Source organism: Delphinapterus leucas, chromosome 19 (assembly GCF_059928025.1).
Source record: "Delphinapterus leucas isolate spDelLeu-1000000601 "Yukka" chromosome 19, BTC_Dleu_Yukka2, whole genome shotgun sequence".
In the NCBI taxonomy this organism is placed as follows: domain Eukaryota; kingdom Metazoa; phylum Chordata; class Mammalia; order Artiodactyla; family Monodontidae; genus Delphinapterus; species Delphinapterus leucas.
Genome location: NC_143147.1, coordinates 32491325 through 32510483, shown reverse-complemented (window position 1 = coordinate 32510483; position 19159 = coordinate 32491325). Strand labels below are relative to the sequence as shown.

The following is a 19159-nucleotide window of genomic DNA, read 5'->3' as shown; positions in this document are numbered from 1 at the left end:
AGCTGGTGCCTGGGGTGGGGGTCGTCTAGGGCTTATCCTCAGGTCCCGTGGGTGAGGCGGCGAGTCGGACCGGAGAGTCAAGAGCATGTCCTGGTGAGCTAGCGGGCTTCTTCGGGGTGGCCCAGCACCACCCGCCAGGTATGCGGGTGGGAGAGGGCCAGGTCCAGGCCTCCATTCTCCTTGCTGGTTCCAAGGAGGTTGAGGGTGAGAGGTGCCCGCAGGCCACAAGCATTCCATTTAGCCAGGAGAGGTGGACTTCAAGGCCCTCCCGGGGCCCTGCCTTCTCCCAGAAGCCTTCCCTAGGCGGAGGTGCCTAAAGAGAGCCAGTGTGCACGAGGCTCCATGAAGTGCTTGAGGGAGGACTTCCTCCTGAGAGGTCAAGTACCCTGAAGGGCTCAGAAGGTTTTAACTAGGGGAGAGGGGTCTTCTGAGCAGAGGACTCAGCAGGCTGTGAGCTGAGAGGAGGCCGGTGAACAGGTGATGTGACCTTGACCCCTTCTCCCCAGCTACCATATCGCCTTTGGGCCCGTGGTGGACGGTGACATAGTCCCCGATGACCCTGAGATCCTCATGCAGCAGGGAGAATTCCTCAACTACGACATGCTCATCGGTGTCAACCAGGGAGAGGGCCTCAAGTTCGTGGAGGACTCGGCGAAGAGCGAGGACGGCGTGTCCGCCAGCGCCTTCGACTTCACCGTCTCCAACTTTGTGGACAACCTGTATGGCTACCCGGAGGGAAGGATGTGCTGCGGGAGACCATCAGGTTTATGTACACGGACTGGGCCGACAGGGACAATGGCGAGATGTGGCGCAAGACCCTGCTGGCACTCTTTACCGGCCACCAGTGGGTGGCACCGGCTGTGGCCACCGCCAAGTTGCACGCTGACTACCAGTCCCCTGTCTACTTTTACACCTTCTACCACCACTGCCAGGCTGAGGGCCAGCCCGAGTGGGCAGATGCAGCGCACGGGGATGAGCTACCCTACGTCTCTGATGTGCCCATGGTGGGTGCCACCGACCTCTTCCCCTGCAACTTCTCCAAGAATGATGTCATGCTCAGCGCCGTGGTCATGACCTACTGGACCAACTTCGCCAAGACCGGGTGAGGGCCAGAGGGAGGGGCTGGGTCGGGCATCCCTGCAGTTCAGGGCACACACCGCCTCCATCCTCAGCCCCTTCTCTCCCTCTCCTTCACACGGCCATCATTCCTCCATCAAGGCACTCTTGCCTTCTCGACTCAGACACCTGCCGGACAGCTCTTCTGTGTGTGTTGAAGACTCAGAAGAGTTGGACAGAGAGGTCCCTGTCTTTTCTGGGGGGCGGGCTCACTTGGTGCCTTTGGCTCCGTGTCTGTCTCTCCTTCCCTCCCTTGCCCACCCAGCTCTCTCCTTCTCCTCCCAGAGCTCGGCCCGCTGTCTGAGTGCTCCCATCTGTGTATCTGAGTGTGTGTGAGGGTTTGTGTCTGTCTGTCTATTGCTGTCTCTGCCCCTCTCTTTTGAAATCTATTGATATCTCTGCTTGCTTTGATCTGGTTACTCTGTACTCGCTGGTTTCCCCCTGGCTGTCTCTCATGTCCTTTTGTGTCTCTGTTTCCATATGTCTCTATCTCATTCATTCTCAGACTCTGCCTCTGTCACTGGTGGTCTGTCTCTTCCCTCTCTGCCCCTCTGTCCTCATCTCAGACTGTCTCTGGCAGTCTGGCTTCATCCCTATTTGTCTGTCTGTCCGTCCGTCTCTGGCAGTTTCTCTGTCTCTTCGTATCCGTCTCTGTCTCTCTTCCCGTCTCCCCAGCTCTCTGCATCTCTGTCCATCTCTCTCCTCATTCCTCCCATAGCACGCCCCCACCCCTGCCTTTCATGGGAGCCTCACCCTTACTCCTCCTTTCCCTGCCGCGCTGTGTCCACAGCGACCCCAACCAGACGGTGCCACAGGACACCAAGTTCATCCACACCAAGCGCAACCGCCTCGAGGAGGTGGTGTGGAGCAAGTTCAACAGCAAGGAGAAGCAGTACCTGCACATCGGCTTGAAGCCGCGCGTGCGCGCCAACTACCGCGCCAACAAGGTGGCCTTCTGGCTGGAGCTCGTGCCGCACCTGCACAACCTGCACTCGGAGCTCTTCACCACCACCACGCGCCTCCCTCCCTATGCCACGCGCCGGCCGCCGCGCCCGCCCCCTGGTGCCCCCGGCACTCGCCGCTCCCCCGCCTCCGGCCGCCCTGCCGCCCGAGCCCAAGCCCGAGCCGGGCCCCCGGGCCTACGACCGCTTCCCCGGGGACTCCCGAGACTACTCCACGGAGCTCAGCGTCACCGTGGCCGTGGGCGCCTCCCTCCTCTTCCTCAGCATCCTTGCCTTCGCCGCCCTCTACTACAAGCGGGACCGGCGGCAGGAGCTGCGGTGCAGGCGGCTCAGCCTCCCCCCCCCCCCACCCCCCCCCCCGCCCCGCCCCGGCGGCTCGGGCACCGGCGTGCCCGGCGGGGGCACCCTGCTCCCTGCTGCCGGCCGTGAGCTGCCACCCGAGGAGGAGCTGGTGTCGCTGCAGCTGAAGCGGGGCGGGGGCGTCGGGGCGAAACCTGCGGAGGCCCTGGGCCCCGCCTGCCCGCTCGACTACACCCTGGCCCTGCGCCGGGCGCCAGACGATTTGCCACTCTTGGCCCCCGGGGCCCTGACCCTGCTGCCCAGCGGCCTGGGGCCACCCCCTCCCCCGCCGCCCCCCTCCCTCCATCCCTTTGGGCCCTTCCCCTCGCCTCCCCCCACCGCTACCAGCCACAACAACACGCTCCCCCATCCCCACTCCACCACTCGGGTATAGGGGGCGGCTCGGGGAGGCCCCCCTCCCCGGCCCTCCCGGCCAGCTCAGAAGGCAGGGAGGAGGGCTTGGCGACAGGCTTTTGTCGTGTGGAGCTGTGACACATCGAGGAGCTTTAGGTGGACATGGGTTTCCTCGCCGGGATGTGTGCGCTTCTCCCGCGCGGAGTGGCCCGTTCTCTTCTCTGGACCCGGGCCTTTGAACAACTGGGGGGGTGTTTTTTCCCCTCCGTCGTCTGGACACCCGTCTTCGGTGTGTGGGGACGTGGAAGTATTTTCCCACGTGGAGGTGTGCTGTCTCATGAGGGGGTGAGAAACCATGTGCAGGGTGAGGGTTTTTTTTTGCCGCCCTGGACAAATGTTGGCTCCCTCAAAGAATTTCTGTGGGGATTTGTGCCCCCACCTCCTCCCTCCTCCCACCCCCTGGAGACCCTGGAAGTGGTGTGTTCACAAACAGCGACCCTTGGCCACCGGACGACGCAGGGTGGTGCCTGGGAAGTAGCGAGGAAATCACAGCCCCCCTGCCCTGCCCCCAGCCCTCCCGCCCCAGCGAATCATGTGTATCCCCCGTGGTACAAGTGAGGTGAAGCACGGTCTCCCCCGGGCAGGCCTCGCCTTCCACAGATGACAGACACACATTCCCTGCCACGGGGAAGAGAGGAGATCTTGCATCCCTGTGCTGCCTGGGAACTTGTCTTCCCCTGGGTCCAGGATGCATTTCTGAGTGGAAACATGTTCTTGCGTGTGGATGTACGTTTTCCCATGCAGACGGCCCCTTTCTCTGCAGCACTTCCCTGCATCTTAGGGCCTCAGGCCCAGCACTTAACTTCTCACACAGCAGGTGTGAAAGGACTTCAAACTGACAGAAGCTGAGGGGGAGGGACAAACCCTGAGGAGATGAACAGACCCTAAGCTCTGCCCTTCCTTCCCCTAGAGTTCGGGGGGTGGGGTGGGGTGGGGGGCTGCGTGGCACCTGCCACCCACAGAGGCCGTGCATGTTTGACCAAAGCCCTCACCGCGGTCTGAGGGCAGCCCTTCTTCCCTCAGTCCTCAGACAGTCGCTCATCCGTGCCAAACTGCTGAGGTGGGTTTGAGGGGCGAAGACCCCCCAAAACGTGCCAAGGATTCCTCAGCCCTGGGCCAGGGCAGGTAGGATACAGGAGAGGGGGAGGTGGCAGCTAAAGGGGTCCCGCCTGCGTCCCTCTTCTCGCCATGTCTCATCCCTCCCTCTCTGCCCCCGTTTTCCCTCCCCCCTTCGCCGTCCCCCTCTGAAGACATCCCTTCCTGGTCTCAAGCCAGCTTCTCCCCTCAGCTGCCCACCCCCTCCTTTGACCTGCCCCCTCTCCCCTGGGCCCCCAGGGCTGAAGGAAAGGAGCAGTGGAGGGGGGAGGGGAGGAGAGCAGGGGAGAAAGGCTTCCCCGGACAGGTTGGGGCACAGAACGGGGTCAGCTGTACTGAGGAACAGATGGAGGGGGCAGTGGGGGACGGCGCTTGGGCAGACACCAGCAGGAAGAATTTGATTTGAAAGGATGTGTGTAAGGTGACTGCCCAAAGAGAAACGGTTTGGGCCTCTGGGGAGAGGAACAATGTCGGGAAGGGTTTCAAGGGACACCAGCCGAGAAGGAGCCAATCCTCGCCTGCTGGCATTTTGTGGGTTCATTAGTGCCAAATCTGAATAGGGGGTGGAGTGCTGTCTTCCACTGACCCCCAAATCCCTGGTCTTGGCTCCCCAGAACTTTGCCTCCTGACTGTCCCTTCTGCCCCCACCTCCACCCATGGAAACTTAGTTCTTTTCCCACCCCTTCCCCTGCCTGGTCTAGCTCCTTTCCAAACAGCCCTGCCTTCTAAATGCTAGGGACCTGGGCCCTGAACCCTGTAGACAGATGCCCCCCAAACTGGGGCATGGGAGGGGGGCTGGGGGACCCCATGATTCAGCCACGGACTCCAATGCCCAGCCCCTGTCCCCAGAACAATTCCTTGACAATCCCATGTCCCCACCCCAACCCTTCGTGGCTCTGTACACATTTTTAAACCTGGCGAAAGATGAAGAGAATATTGTAAATTGTCGGAGTCCAGCTCCAACGAGTCCAGGTAAACCCGAGGGATGGACGGCGTCGGCGAAGGAAACAAGACCTGACACCCTTTGTAGATGTCAGCACGTCAAGCACAAATTTATTTTTCAGAGCGGGTATTTATATATAGGCAGGTTTCATCATCATGTACAAAATCAAAACATCTCAACATGTTCTAACCTCAAAATATTTTTGTCAGTTTTCTGAAAATGTCCCCAGTTTCTAGATGTACTAACAAGATAATTCCCCAAGTTCTCATTAGTTGCAGGTTATTTTCTAATAGTTAAGCCAAGCTATTATGTAAGTCTTTAATACAGAAGTGCAATCTTCGTGTTCTTTCTGCATGGGCAAGTTTTTTTTTTTTAACATCTTTATTGGGGTATAATTGCTTTACAATGGTGTGTTAGTTTCTGCTTTATAACAAAGTGAATCAGTTATACATATACATATGTTCCCATATCTCTTCCCTCTTGCGTCTCCCTCCCTCCCACCCCTCCAGGCGGTCACAAAGCACCGAGCTGATCTCCCTGTGCTATGCGGCTGCTTCCCACTAGCCATCTACCTTACGTTTGGTAGTGTATATATGTCCGTGCCTCTCTCTCGCTTTGTCACAGCTCACCCTTCCCCCTCCCCATATCCTCAAGTCCGTTCTCCAGTAGGTCTGTGTCTTTATTCCTCTCTTACCCCTAGGTTCTTCATGACATTTTTTTTTCTTAAATGCATGGGCAAGTTTTTTGAATAGTGCCTTAAAAATATTTACGATATATCCTACAGTTCCTGTGTACCTGACTCCACTAGTAGCACTTACAATACCTCCTACGCTCCTGTTTATCACCTGGCAATTGTTGCCAGAGTATTAACCTTTCTTTAGAGTGGACCCATATGAAAGCAAAATCATCAACAACCCCTTCGTAGGGCCACTGTTGTTCAATTGGGGGTGTTTTCCATAGGAACATCCCTATATTTCCATTTGTGTATTGCGTTCCCAGTTTCCTGGGGCCGAAATAGGTACTTTCCATTTTGTAATAACAATAGTAGGGGGGGTAGTAGTTTTTCTCATTTTCCTAACCCTGGACGCAAATCCCCCTTGTGCTGTTTCCATATATAAGCTTAACACAACCAAACAAATCAATAGAGATGTAGTCCACCGTCCTGGCACAGTGCTGCTTTGCAGTCCTGCCTTTGATTGCATCATGACTTTGTCACTGCGCAGGGACTCCAGGATGGAATATTGTAAATATAGAAGTTTAACTGCTGGTTTTGCCTGCTGTTATGTTGGGGGGTAGGGGTGGGGCTCTGAAGAAACAAACCCTGGAGAAGTGACTCTGCCAGTGAGGGAGGAGGAGGGGGTCCGAGCCCACAGCCCCTTCCAGTGAACAGCTCTGAGGTCAGAGAGAAAGGGGGAGTGAGTGCTGGGGTGAGGTGGTCATTGGTAATGGGGTTGTTCGGGGAGTTAAGATCAGGACCAGTGTTTGTGCAGAGGTCAGAGCCTGGTGTAGAGGACCAGGCAGGGGCTGATGGGGACAGACACCAAACAGGCCAGAGGGCCTATGGGCTGGTGCAGGTGGCTGGCTACAGGAGAGACATGCAAGGTGAAGGGTTTGGTCTCTGCTAAGCCCTGGCCCAGGCTGGAGGGTCAAACACAGGCCCAGGACTCTCCCTCTTGGCACACTGTGAGGGAGAGCCCCACATCATTGTGACCCGCTTAACCCCAGGAGCCGCTGGGACAGGAAGGCGGCCGGTAGTACTGTGGGCACAGTAGGTTGGGGCCCTGGGGACCCCCATGGCCACGGCCACGCAGTCACTGTGTCCTCCCCCACCTAGCTCTGGCGCAGACTCCGTGGCTTCTTACACCAAGTGTTTCGTGTTATTTGTGAGAAAGGTAAGTGGAGGATGGGGAGGTTGGGGAATAGGAAAGGCAGAAACCAGGTGTTCTAGCCCTGACCTTAAGTGGGCCCCTTCCCCTCCCGCTCTCCCTGCTCAGACACCATAACTATGCAGCTTCTCTTCCTGCAACCTGCCTCTCCATCCCTGGAGGAGCCAGGCTCCCCACCTGTCCCCGATCCACAGAAGCTTCTAAGTTATGCTCACCTGGGAAGCAGACCCAGCCCCCGAAGCAGAGCACCCCTGCAGTCTGCCTTCGGTGCACCATGGACCCTGTGAAAATGATCGTGTCCCCCCCACCCACTCGCCGCCATCGCCGTCGAGACTCTGTGGCACGCCACGCCCACCGCCCCGTAGCCTGGGCCCCTGACAACTGACAGCGATGACGAGAAGCCCCCACGTCAGCACACAACAATCTGCTCCCACAACTGGAATTGCCCCAAGGACTGGGAAGGCTTTCAGTCCACCCAGGGGTTCTGGACTCCCTGGGCCCAGGATGCTATGGAGCCACCTACCCAGACCATCTGCTTCCAGCAAACTGTAGAGGGAAGGCCGCTCAAAAGAGAGGCAGTCAGAGCTGGGCCTACAGGCCTACGCGTACCCTGTGAACCCCCGCCCCACAGCCCTCAGGCCCTGAGCCACAAGAACGGTTGGGGGGTGCCCCAAGCAGAACAGGAGCAGTGCCCGCCAGCCCAGCCACCCATCCTGGGCCCGGCCCACGTCGCAGACATCCCCCGGCGCCGCTCCTCAGGGCGCGTAGCCTATAATGCCAGAGACGTGAGACGGCAGCTGCGGGAGCTGACCAGGGAGGTGGAGGCCCTGTCCCACTGTTACCTCCCGGTCTCTGGATCCAGCACGGCTGAGGGGACGGGAAAGGCCTAGGTATACCGTTCCCTGACAGAGAGGTGACTGGGAGAAGAATAGAAAGAAGAGAGGAGGTGGTTTGTGGTGGTGTGCGGGGTGCCAGGGCCCACACAGCCACAGGGAATTCCCGGGACGTCCAGTGATTAGGACTACACGCTTTCATTGCTGACGGCCCCAGTTCAATCCCTGGTCGGGGAACTAAGATCCTGCAAACCACACTGCATGGCCAAAAAGAAAAAAAAAGAGAGAAAGAAATAGAAACAGCCAGTGGGCATTTTCCATCAAGACTCCAAACACATAGCAGGTGCTCAATATAGACCCACGTAATGGAATCAGCTTAAAATGATCAATAACGTTAGTCAAATGAAAATGAACAGAGAAGCAGGGTGATTCATAAAAGGCCTATCTGCTCACATTCCAGGAACGCAGCTGGTATGGAAGGTGAGGTCTATATTCCTCTATATCTGTTGAGATGTTCATTGTGCAAACAAAATGACTTGAGGATCGCCAGGTACCACTTTCACAGACCTCAGCAATGAACCCCAGCAATGATCCCAGGACTGCCTCCACAAGAACCCAGGCCTTACCTGAGGCCCAGGCCTCCCCAAGAACCCAGGCCTTGCTCAAGATCCAGACCTCCACAAGCTTCTGGGCCTTACCCAAGACCCTTACCTCTGCAAGAATCCAAGCCTTTCCCACGACTCTGACCTTCAGAAGAATCCAGTCACTACCCAAGATTCTGGCTCCCAGAAGAGCTTAGGTTCTACTCAAGACAGACATTTCTTGACACGCCCATACCTCACCCAGCCCTCTGGTCTCCACAAAAACACACCATTTCTCCAAACTTCTGACATTCAGAGGAGCTCAGGCTTTATGCATGATTCTCGAGTCTATAGGAATCTGGAACAAAAGCAAGAGACTGTACTGTGTAAAAGTCAAGAGCTCTCCCAAAAAACTGGCTTCCGTAATAGCCCACACCCTTCTCAAGATTCTGGATGTGACAAGAGTACGGGTAATGCCCAAGATTCAGGAGTCTCTAGGAGTCCAGACTTTACCCAAGATCTGGGCCAGAGAAGCGTCCATACCTTGCCCAAGACTCTGGAGTCAACAAGAGTTCAGGCCTTTGCCAGGAATCTGAAGAGCCCAGGCCTTGTGCAAACCCCTCGCCTCCATAAGGGCTCAAGCCTTACATGAGACTCAGCAGACTACAAGAATCCAGGTCTTACCCAAGATTCTGGAGTCTGCAGGAGCCAAGGCCTTAGTCAAGATTCTGACCTCCATAAGAATCCAGGCATTACCCAAGCCACTGAAGTCAAAAGGAGATGTGGCCTTACCCAAGATGCTGGAAATTAGAGGAGCTCAGAACATACCCATGACCCTAACTTCCACAAGTACTCAGGAAGTAATCGAGATCCTGGCCCCCATAAGTGCCCAGCCCTTACTCAAGACTCTGGCTTATCCAAGAGATCAGGCCTCCATAACAACTCATGCCTTATCCCAAACCCTGACCTCCACAAGAACCATCTAGGAACTGACTCTGTCCAAGTTTTGGGCGCATATCAGACCCACAACTCATTTATATATGAGGCAGTTCCTCGAAAGGAGGGTGCTTGGCAGCACACACCATGGACTTCTGTCCCACCCAGTCAGAACTCATGCTCTCCCAAGGCTCAGGTGGCCTACAATGACCTGCAAACCTTCACAGAGGTACCTGTACTGATTGAGCTGCAATCATCCTCCCGGCGAGCAGGCACCCAAGAAGGGGTGTAGCACCCCATGGATACAGTTCCTCCAGCCTGCCAGAATTATCGCCAGATGTCTACGCCTCCCAAAACCAGCTGGAAGCCCTACTGTCCTGGGTCAGGCACCGGGCTAGGGCATATGGTCTTTGACGCCCGCCAGAGACAGTTCAGAGCAGGCAGGGACAAGTGAGAAGCTCTGTCTCTCAGGCGCCTTCACCGACAGACATCCAACAACTCACCGGAGACCACCAAGGTTTGGGGACATCAGTGTGCTCAGAGCAACTTAGAAAAAGAGGGGACAGATATGCATGAGGAATAAAGAGACAAGAGAAGTGTTCTGTGGGTGGTTGAGGACATCCACCCCAGCCCCATCCCACAGGGCCTGATGAGGACCTAAGCTATCCCTGCTTTCCCTCCATCACTCTCTAGCTAAATCCGTTATCCCCAAGGCCCTAGAGCTGCATTGTCAATTACAGTAGCCACTAGCCAAATGCCTATTAGAATGTAAATTATTTAAAATTAAGGAAAATTAATTCTGTTAAAAATTAAGTTAAAAAGTTGAAAATTCTCTTCCTCAGGGAACAGAATTTCCCTGGCATCCAATTCTGTTCCCTGGCGGTCCAGTTGTTGGGATTTGGCACTTTCACTGCTGTGGCTGGGGTTCAATCCCTGGTCGGGGAACTCAGACCCCGCAAGCTTCATGGTATGGCCAAAAAAAAAAAAAAATTCTGTCCCTCATTGCCACGGCCTTCTAAGAGCTCAGTAGGCACATGGAGCTAGCGGCTACTGCATTGGACGGCACAGATTTAGAACATTTGCATCACCGTGGACAATGCCATTAGACAGCAGTGCTTTAGAGTTTAGAGCAATTTTCCTTTCCCTGTCACCCACCCCCAGCACCTTAAAGCTCCCCCAGAGCTCAGAGAACTTAGCTCTTTTTAGGGTGGCTCAGAGGCCACCCTCTGGGGAGGAGGTAAGATGTGGGGCTGGACAGCCAATGCTTGATTTCCCCGGACTGTGAGAAACGGTCCAGGCTTCAGTTTTCGTCATCTGGTCTCTTGGGTCACGATCAGATGTATGGAAACTTGCCTCCCCCGTTCTGGGCTGTGTTTGGGGCTCTTGGTTACTGAGGGAGAAGACCTCTCTTTGTCAGAGACTAGGAAACCTTGTGTTTTAGGCTGCCCAACTTGAGCCCTGGATTCTGAGGGTCCCCTCCTTCATAGGCCTCTAAATTTTTCGAGGTGTCTCCACTTAATTTTCTTGCCCATGGACTTAGGCCTAGTTCACTGTGGAGACAGACCCCTGGGAAAAAGGAATGTAAGAATTCCTGGGCTGCCGGCCCGGAGCCTGGCGGCGCAACTCCCCCCCGGCCCACGGACGGAGCCTCCCCAGCTGTGCTCACAGCCAGCCCAACCGCAGCCCGCACCCCTTCACGGGACACTTGAACTACTCCCGGGATCCCCACGAAGTGCGGCGCCGGGCGGCCGAATGGGCCGAGATGCTGCCCGTGCGGCGCCCTCTGGCCACGTCCGCCTCCCTCACGGTGCTGGCCGAGGTCTCGTACAAGCGGGCCCCGGCTCCCAGCTCAGCGCTGCTCCTCCGCCCCTCCCAGCCCCTGCCCGACGTCCAGGCTAACGAGCACCCTCCACCTCCACCCACCTTCATGCCACTCAGTCGGAACCCGGGGGGCAATGCCAACTACCAGGTGTATGACAGCCTGGAGCGGAAGCGGCAACCGCAGGAGAGCCAAACGTGGGCCAAGTCACTGCTACCTTCCACCTCGGCCTCGAGGCCCTCTCTGCACAGGAGCCAGACTGGGAAAATGGACTGACTGGCGGCAAATGGGGGCGGTCGCGGGGGGGCGGGGGGGCAGGGCATGGAGAGAGGAATAAAGAGCGCCAGAGTCCAGGAAACATTGGTGGTCTGTGGCTTGGAAGCGCCACTCCTTCTGCCAGCCTTGGTCCCTGCCCTTGGCTTCCTGCAATAAGAAGCCAGTGTCCCCTTCTTGGCCTGAGGGTCCCCTTGGTTTAGTGGGCACAGTCCTGACAGCAGGCCCCTCCTGGTCCTATACCATGCACTAAGTAGTTCTGCAGCTGCAGACTCCAAACCACTGGTGTCTGGGCACCTCCTCTGTGTCTCAGCTGTCCCTGTCCACAAAGAGCCTCATACAAGAAGCTGCTTCCAACCTGGGAGGTTCCACATCTGGGCAGGTCCAGCTCCACGCCCAGTGAAGGGCATGAAGTAGGCTGAGGCTCTTGACTGCAGCCAGGCCTTCCAAAGGGCTCTGAGGCCAAGGTCTTCATATTCTCAGGAGGGCCAAGAAATGGAATGTGTCATTTGAACAAGTGAGTCAGCGGGCGGTGAGTGAATGATTGATCACTCAAGTGGAGGTGTGCCGGCCTTCGGGCCATGTTTGACTGTCCAGGCTCAGCTTACCTCACCCTGGTTACCAGGGAATGCCACCCTGGGCCCTCCTTTTCGTCCCCCTCCCTCACTGTGACCTCACCACCTGCCCCATTATGACCCAGTCAAGCTCCCAGTTAAAAGTGGAGGGCAGGGGGCCCAGGCAGTCCTGGGAGCAACGGCCATGGGTGAGCGAACCTACTATGGAGCTGAGCCGTTCCCTGGCCCCATTCCCAGGAAATGCCAGGAGCAAGGAGACGCAATTCTTCTGCTCCTGGTCAGCTTGATCTTCGTCAACGTGGGGATCAACATGGTGATTATGGTCAGGGCAGGATATGTGCAGCGGGGTTGGGGGAGCCCTGGGGTCTTGAAGGGGCTGAGGTGGGAGGGCTGCTGGGGTGTGGCCGGACAAGGGTTGGATTTCCGGGCTAACCCTGCTCTCGGTCTCCCCCCTCCCCTTCTTCCCTCAGCTCTGGAGGCATCTGAAGAGATTCTTGCGGGCGCTTTTCAAACGTCTTTTCCCCAAAGGTGAGTGGGCGCCAGCATGGGCTCATGGGATGTGGGCCTGTCCCCTTTCTTCTATCCCTGCCTTGATTCTCAGCCCCTCAGGAAGCCAGGCCCTGACCCATCTCGCCTTTCCCCGCAGACAAGTATGCCAGCTGTGTAGGCAGCCATCGCATGCGCATGCGCTGCTCCGTGGATACGAAGAACCTGTGCTCAAGAGTTTCTTCCCGCTTCCGCCATGGCCCAAGCTTCCTGCTCGGGCACCCAAACCACCTTGACTCCTGGATACCAGACAAAAATTATGAAAAGGCTTCTAAGTGCTGCTGGATGCCGCCTCAGTGTGGACGGGCTGCGGCTTCCACGGAGGCTCCACGGGGACTGTGGAAGGAGCGGGTAGTGAGAGCTGGGGAGGCCCCTCCGGTCACAGTCTCAAAGTCCCAAGCCAACTTTTACTCCAGGTAAGAGACATCTTCCAAGCTCCACAGGATGAGCAAGGTGAACGTGGTTCCTCTCTGCCTGCCCCAAGAGACCAAGACTAAGACCCCAGACTCTGACACAGCCCAGTCCGCAGCCCGGGCCCAGACCCGCCCCCCAGTTCAGCCCCCTGCGCATGAACCTGCCAAGGCCCAGACCTCCTCCTCAGCCCACCCCACTGAGCACACCCATCCCCCATTCTGAGATCTGCTCCTGAGGCCACGCCTATGAGCACACTTCCGCCCAGGCCCAGAATATGGGGAATATGGAATGGAAGATCTCAAATGATGCCAAAGACAAATGTGAACAGTCCAAGACCTTCCCTTACTGCAGCTTCCTTCCTTGCAGGTCCGAGAAGAGAAACACGGACCCCCAGACTCCAGTCTACCCCAAATTCCTGTACTCCAAGGATGCTGCACCTTCTCAACCTTGCCTCCATTCTGCAACGAGTGCCCAAAGCTCACCATGCACCATGCCTCCACCATACACTCTTTATCTGCCCCTTGTTTCTTTCAGATACCGGGTCCTTCATCAACACAGCAACAGCCAGAAGCCCTCCAACTTAACACAAACCCCCACCTTTCCCCAAACCTCCAAGTCTTCTCAGTCTGTCCTCTCTTCCCAGGTCCCCATCCCTCCCAAGATATCCATTACTTCCCAAATCCAAAGCCAGGCCCAAACCCATGAACTTCCTGAGAGTCAAGGCCTCAACCAAGGCTCTGTCCTCCCAAGGACCCCAGGCCCTTCCAAAGTCTGCAGAGTTTCCTGACACCCAGGCCTAACCACAAACCCAGGCCTTCCCAAGAACCCAGGCCTTGCTCAAGACCAAGGCCTCCACAAGCTTCCAGGCCTTCCCGAACATGCTGGAATTTACAGGGGCTCAGAACATACACATGACCCTAGCTTACACAAGTACTCAGGAATTCATCGAGATCCTGGCCCCCATAAGAGTCTGGCCCTTACTCAATACTCTGGCTCATCCAAGAGATAGGGCCTCCATAACAACTCATGCCTTATCCCAAATCCTGGCCTCCACAAGAACCCTCTAGGAACTGACTCTGTCCAAGTTTTGGGCCCACATCAGACCCGACAGTCATTTATATCTGAGGCAGTTCCTCAAAAGGAGGATGCAGGGCAGCACATACCATGGACTTCTATCCAACCCAGTCAGAATTCCTGCTCGCCCAAGGCTCAGGTGGCATACAATGACCTGCAAACCTTCTCAGAAGTACCTGTACTGATTGAGCTGCAATCATCCTCCCGGCGAGCAGGCAGCCAAGACTGGGTGTACCACCCCATGGATACAGTTCCTCCAGCCTGCCAGAACTATCGCCAGATGTCTACGCCTCCCAAAACCAGCTGGAAGCCCTACTGTCCTGGGTCAGGCACCCGGCTCGGGCATGTCGTCTTTGACGCCCGCCAGAGACAGTTCAGAGCAGGCAGGGACAAGTGAGAAGCTCTGTCTCCCAGGCGCCTTCACCGAGAGACATCCAACAACTCACCGGAGACCATCAAGGAGTGGGGATATCAGTGTGTGATGAGCAACTTAGAAAAAGAGGGGACAGATATGCACGAGGAATAAAGAGACAAGAGAAGTGTTCTGCGGTTGTTTGAGGACATTCACCCCAGCCCCATCCCACAGGGCCTGATGAGGACCTAAGCTATCCCTGCTTTCCCTCCATCGCTGTCTGGCTGAATCTGTCATCCCCAAGGCCCTAGAGCTGCATTGTCAATTACAGTAGTCACTAGCCAAATGCCTATTAGAATGTAAATTAGTTAAAATTAAGGAAAATTAATTCTGTTAAAAATTAAGTTAAAAATTCTCTTCCTCAGGGAACGGAATATCCCTGGCATCCAATTCTGTTCCCTGGTGGTCCAGGTGTTGGGACCTGGCGCTTTCACTGCTGTGGCTGGGTTTCAATCCCTGGTCTGGGAACTCAGACCCCGCAAGCTTCATGCTTTGGCCAAAAAAAAAAAAAAAATTCTGTTACTCAGTGCCATGACCTTCTAAGTGCTCAGTAGGCACATGGAGCTAGCGGCTACTGTATTGGATGGCACAGATTTAGAACATTTCCATCATCATGGAAAATGCTATTAGAGAGCAGTGCTTTAGAGTTTAGAGCAATTTTCCTTTCCCTGTCACCCACCCCCAGCACCTTAAAGCTCCCCCAGAGCTCAGAGAACTTAGCTCTTTTTAGGGTGGCTCAGAGGCCACCCTCTGGGGAGGAGGTAAGATGTGGGGATGGACAGCCAATGCCTGATTTCCCCAGACTGTGAGAAAGAGCCCAGGCTTCAGTTTTCCTCATCTGGTCTCTTGGGTCACGATCAGATGTATGGAAACTTGCCTCCCCCGTTCTGGGCTGTGTTTGGGGCTCTTGGTTACTGAGGGAGAAGACCTCTCTTTGTCAGTGACTAGGAAAACTTGTGTTTTAGGCTGCCCAACTTGAGCCCTGGATTCTGAAGGTCCCCTCCTTCATAGGCCTCTAAATTTTTCGAGGTGTCTCCTCTTAATTTTCTTGCCCATGGACTTAGGCCTAGTTCACTGTGGAGACAGACCCCTGGGAAAAAGGAATGTAAGAATTCCTGGGCTGCCGGCCCGAAGCCTGGCGGCGCAACTCCCCCCCGGCCCACGGACGGAACCTCCCCAGCTGTGCTCACAGCCAGCCCAACCGCAGCCCGCACCCCTTCACGGGACACTTGAACTACTCCTGGGATCCCCATGAGGTGCGGTGCCGGGCGGCCGAATGGGCCGAGATGCTGCCCGTCGGCGCCCTCTGGCCACGTCCGCCTCCCTCACGGTGCTGGCCGAGGCCTCGTACAAGCGGGCCCCGGCTCCCAGCTCAGCGCTGCTCCTCCGCCCCTCCCAGCCCCTGCCCGACGTCCAGGCTAACGAGCACCCTCCACCTCCACCCACCTTCATGCCACTCAGCCGGAACCCGGGGGGCAATGCCAACTACCAGGTGTATGACAGCCTGGAGCGGAAGTGGCAACCGCAGGAGAGCCAAGCACGGGCCAACTCGCTGCTACCTTCCACCTCGGCCTCGAGGCCCTCTCTGCACAGGAGCCAGACTGGGAAAATGAACTGACCGGCGGCAAATGGGGGCGGTCGCGGGGGGGCGGGGGGGCAGGGCATGGAGAGAGGAATAAAGAGCGCCAGAGTCCAGGAAACATTGGTGGTCTGTGGCTTGGAAGCGCCACTCCTTCTGCCAGCCTTGGTCCCTGCCCTTGGCTTCCTGCAATAAGAAGCCAGTGTCCCCTTCTTGGCCTGAGGGTCCCCTTGGTTTAGTGGCCACAGTTCTGCCAGCAGGCCCCTCCTGGTCCTATACCATGCACTAAGTACATCTGCAGCTGCAGACTCCAAACCCCTGGTCTCTGGGCACCTCCTCTGTGTCTCAGCTGTCCCTGTCCCCAAAGAGCCTCATACAAGAAGCTGCTTCCAAAGTGGGAGGTGCCACACCTGGGCAGGTCCAGCTGCAGGCCCAGTGAAGGGCATGAAGAAGGCTGAGGCTCTGGACTCCAACCAGGCCTTCAGCAGGCCTCTGAGGCCGAGGTCTTCCTAGTCTCAAGAGGGACCAAGAGACGGAATGTGTCATTTGAACAAGTGAGTCAGTGGGTGGTGAGCAAATGAATGACCACTCGAGGGGAGGTGTGCCGGCCACCGGGCCCTGTTTGACTGTCCAGGCTCAGCTTACCTGACCCTGGTTACCAGGGAATGCTACCCTGGGTCCTCCTTTTCGTCCCCCTCCCTCACTGTGACCTCACCACCTGCCCCATTATGACCCAGTCTGGCTCCCAGTGACTATGTGGAGGCCAGGGGACCCAGGCAGTCCTTGAACCCCTGGTCATGGGCGAGCGAGCCCTCTACCGAGCCGAGCCATGCTCTGGCACCATCCCCAGGAAATGCCAGGAGCTAGGAGACTCAATTCTTTTGCTCCTGATCAGATTCACCTTCCTCAACTTGGGAATAAACGTGGTGACTATGGTCAGAGCAGGATCTGGGCAGCGGAGTTGGGGGAGCCCTGGGGCCTTGAAGGGGCTGAGGTGGGAGGGCTGCTGGGGTGTGGTCGGACAAGGGTTGGATTTCCGGGCTAACCCTGCTCTCGGTCTCCCCCCTCCCCTTCTTCCCTCAGCTCTGGAGGCATCTGAAGGGTTACTTGCGGGTACTTTTCAATCGTATTCTCCCCAAGGGTGAGTGGGCGCCAGCGTGAGCTCAGGGGATGTGGGCCTGTCCCCTTTCTTCTATCCCTGCCTTGATTCTCAGCCCCTCAGGAAGCCAGGCCCTGACCCATCTCGCCTTTCCCCGCAGACAAGTAAGTCAGCTGTGTAGGCAGCCATCGCATGTGCATGCGCTGCTCCGTGGATCCCAAGAACCTGTGCTCAAGAGTTTCTTCCCGCTTCCGCCATGGCCCAAGCTTCCTGCTCGGGCACCCAAACCACCTTGACTCCTGGATACCAGACAAAAATTATGAAAAGGCTTCTAAGTGCTGCTGGATGCCGCCTCAGTGTGGACGGGCTGCGGCTTCCACGGAGGCTCCACGGGGACTGTGGAAGGAGCGGGTAGTGAGAGCTGGGGAGGCCCCTCCGGTCACAGTCTCAAAGTCCCAAGCCAACTTTTACTCCAGGTAAGAGACATCTTCCAAGCTCCACAGGATGAGCAAGGTGAACGTGGTTCCTCTCTGCCTGCCCCAAGAGACCAAGACTAAGACCCCAGACTCTGACACAGCCCAGTCCGCAGCCCGGGCCCAGACCCGCCCCCCAGTTCAGCCCCCTGCGCATGAACCTGCCAAGGCCCAGACCTCCTCCTCAGCCCACCCCACTGAGCACACCCATCCCCCATTCTGAGATCTGCTCCTGAGGCCACGCCTATGAGCACACTTCCGCCCAGGCCCAGAATATGGGGAATATGGAATGGAAGATCTCAAATGATGCCAAAGACAAATGTGAACAGTCCAAGACCTTCCCTTACTGCAGCTTCCTTCCTTGCAGGTCCGAGAAGAGAAACACGGACCCCCAGACTCCAGTCTACCCCAAATTCCTGTACTCCAAGGATGCTGCACCTTCTCAACCTTGCCTCCATTCTGCAACGAGTGCCCAAAGCTCACCATGCACCATGCCTCCACCATACACTCTTTATCTGCCCCTTGTTTCTTTCAGATACCGGGTCCTTCATCAACACAGCAACAGCCAGAAGCCCTCCAACTTAACACAAACCCCCACCTTTCCCCAAACCTCCAAGTCTTCTCAGTCTGTCCTCTCTTCCCAGGTCCCCATCCCTCCCAAGATATCCATTACTTCCCAAATCCAAAGCCAGGCCCAAACCCATGAACTTCCTGAAAGTCAAGGCCTGAACCAAGGCTCTGTCCTCCCAAGGACCCCAGGCCCTTCCAAAGTCTGCAGAGTTTCCTGACACCCAGGCCTAACCACAAACCCAGGCCTTCCCAAGAACCCAGGCCTTGCTCAAGACCAAGGCCTCCACAAGCTTCCAGGCCTTCCCGAACATGCTGGAATTTACAGGGGCTCAGAACATACACATGACCCTAGCTTACACAAGTACTCAGGAATTCATCGAGATCCTGGCCCCCATACGAGTCTGGCCCTTACTCAATACTCTGGCTCATCCAAGAGATAGGGCCTCCATAACAACTCATGCCTTATCCCAAATCCTGGCCTCCACAAGAACCCTCTAGGAACTGACTCTGTCCAAGTTTTGGGCCCACATCAGACCCGACAGTCATTTATATCTGAGGCAGTTCCTCGAAAGGAGGATGCAGGGCAGCACATACCATGGACTTCTATCCCACCCAGTCAGAACTCCTGCTCGCCCAAGGCTCAGGTGGCCTACAATGACCTGCAAACCTTCTCAGAAGTACCTGTACTGATTGAGCTGCAATCATCCTCCCGGCGAGCAGGCAGCCAAGACTGGGTGTACCACCCCATGGATACAGTTCCTCCAGCCTGCCAGAACTATCGCCAGATGTCTACGCCTCCCAAAACCAGCTGGAAGCCCTACTGTCCTGGGTCAGGCACCCGGCTCGGGCATGTCGTCTTTGACGCCCGCCAGAGACAGTTCAGAGCAGGCATGGACAAGTGAGCAGCTCTGTCTCCCAGGCACCTTCACCGAGAGACATCCAACAACTCACCGGAGACCATCAAGGAGTGGGGATATCAGTGTGTGATGAGCAACTTAGAAAAAGAGGGGACAGATATGCACGAGGAATGAAGAGACAAGAGAAGTGTTCTGCGGTTGTTTGAGGACATTCACCCCAGCCCCATCCCACAGGGCCTGATGAGGACCTAAGCTATCCCTGCTTTCCCTCCATCGCTCTCTAGCTGAATCTGTCATCCCCAAGGCCCTAGAGCTGCATTGTCAATTACAGTAGCCACTAGCCAAATGCCTATTAGAATGTAA

At 56.5% G+C, this 19159-nt stretch overlaps 1 protein-coding gene and 4 pseudogenes across 1 annotated transcript; all 5 read left to right on the top strand.

Moving 5' to 3' along the window:
• Positions 1–85: 85 nt before the first annotated feature.
• LOC149746674 (neuroligin-2-like) lies at positions 86–2883 on the top strand. The gene is given in 5 exon segments (XM_089901806.1): positions 86–93; positions 507–730; positions 733–1102; positions 1907–2198; positions 2200–2883. Coding segments are annotated over 5 exon segments (1506 nt in total). The 3' UTR covers positions 2812–2883.
• A 3431-nt stretch (positions 2884–6314) lies between these two features.
• Positions 6315–7672, top strand: LOC149746673 (spermatid maturation protein 1 pseudogene; annotated as a pseudogene).
• Positions 7673–8061: 389 nt separating this feature from the next.
• LOC149746672 (uncharacterized) lies at positions 8062–11189 on the top strand (annotated as a pseudogene).
• Positions 11190–11956: 767 nt separating this feature from the next.
• On the top strand, positions 11957–13907 carry LOC149746671 (uncharacterized protein SPEM3-like; annotated as a pseudogene).
• Positions 13908–16729: 2822 nt separating this feature from the next.
• Positions 16730–18818, top strand: LOC149746670 (uncharacterized protein SPEM3 pseudogene; annotated as a pseudogene).
• Positions 18819–19159: the final 341 nt, after the last annotated feature.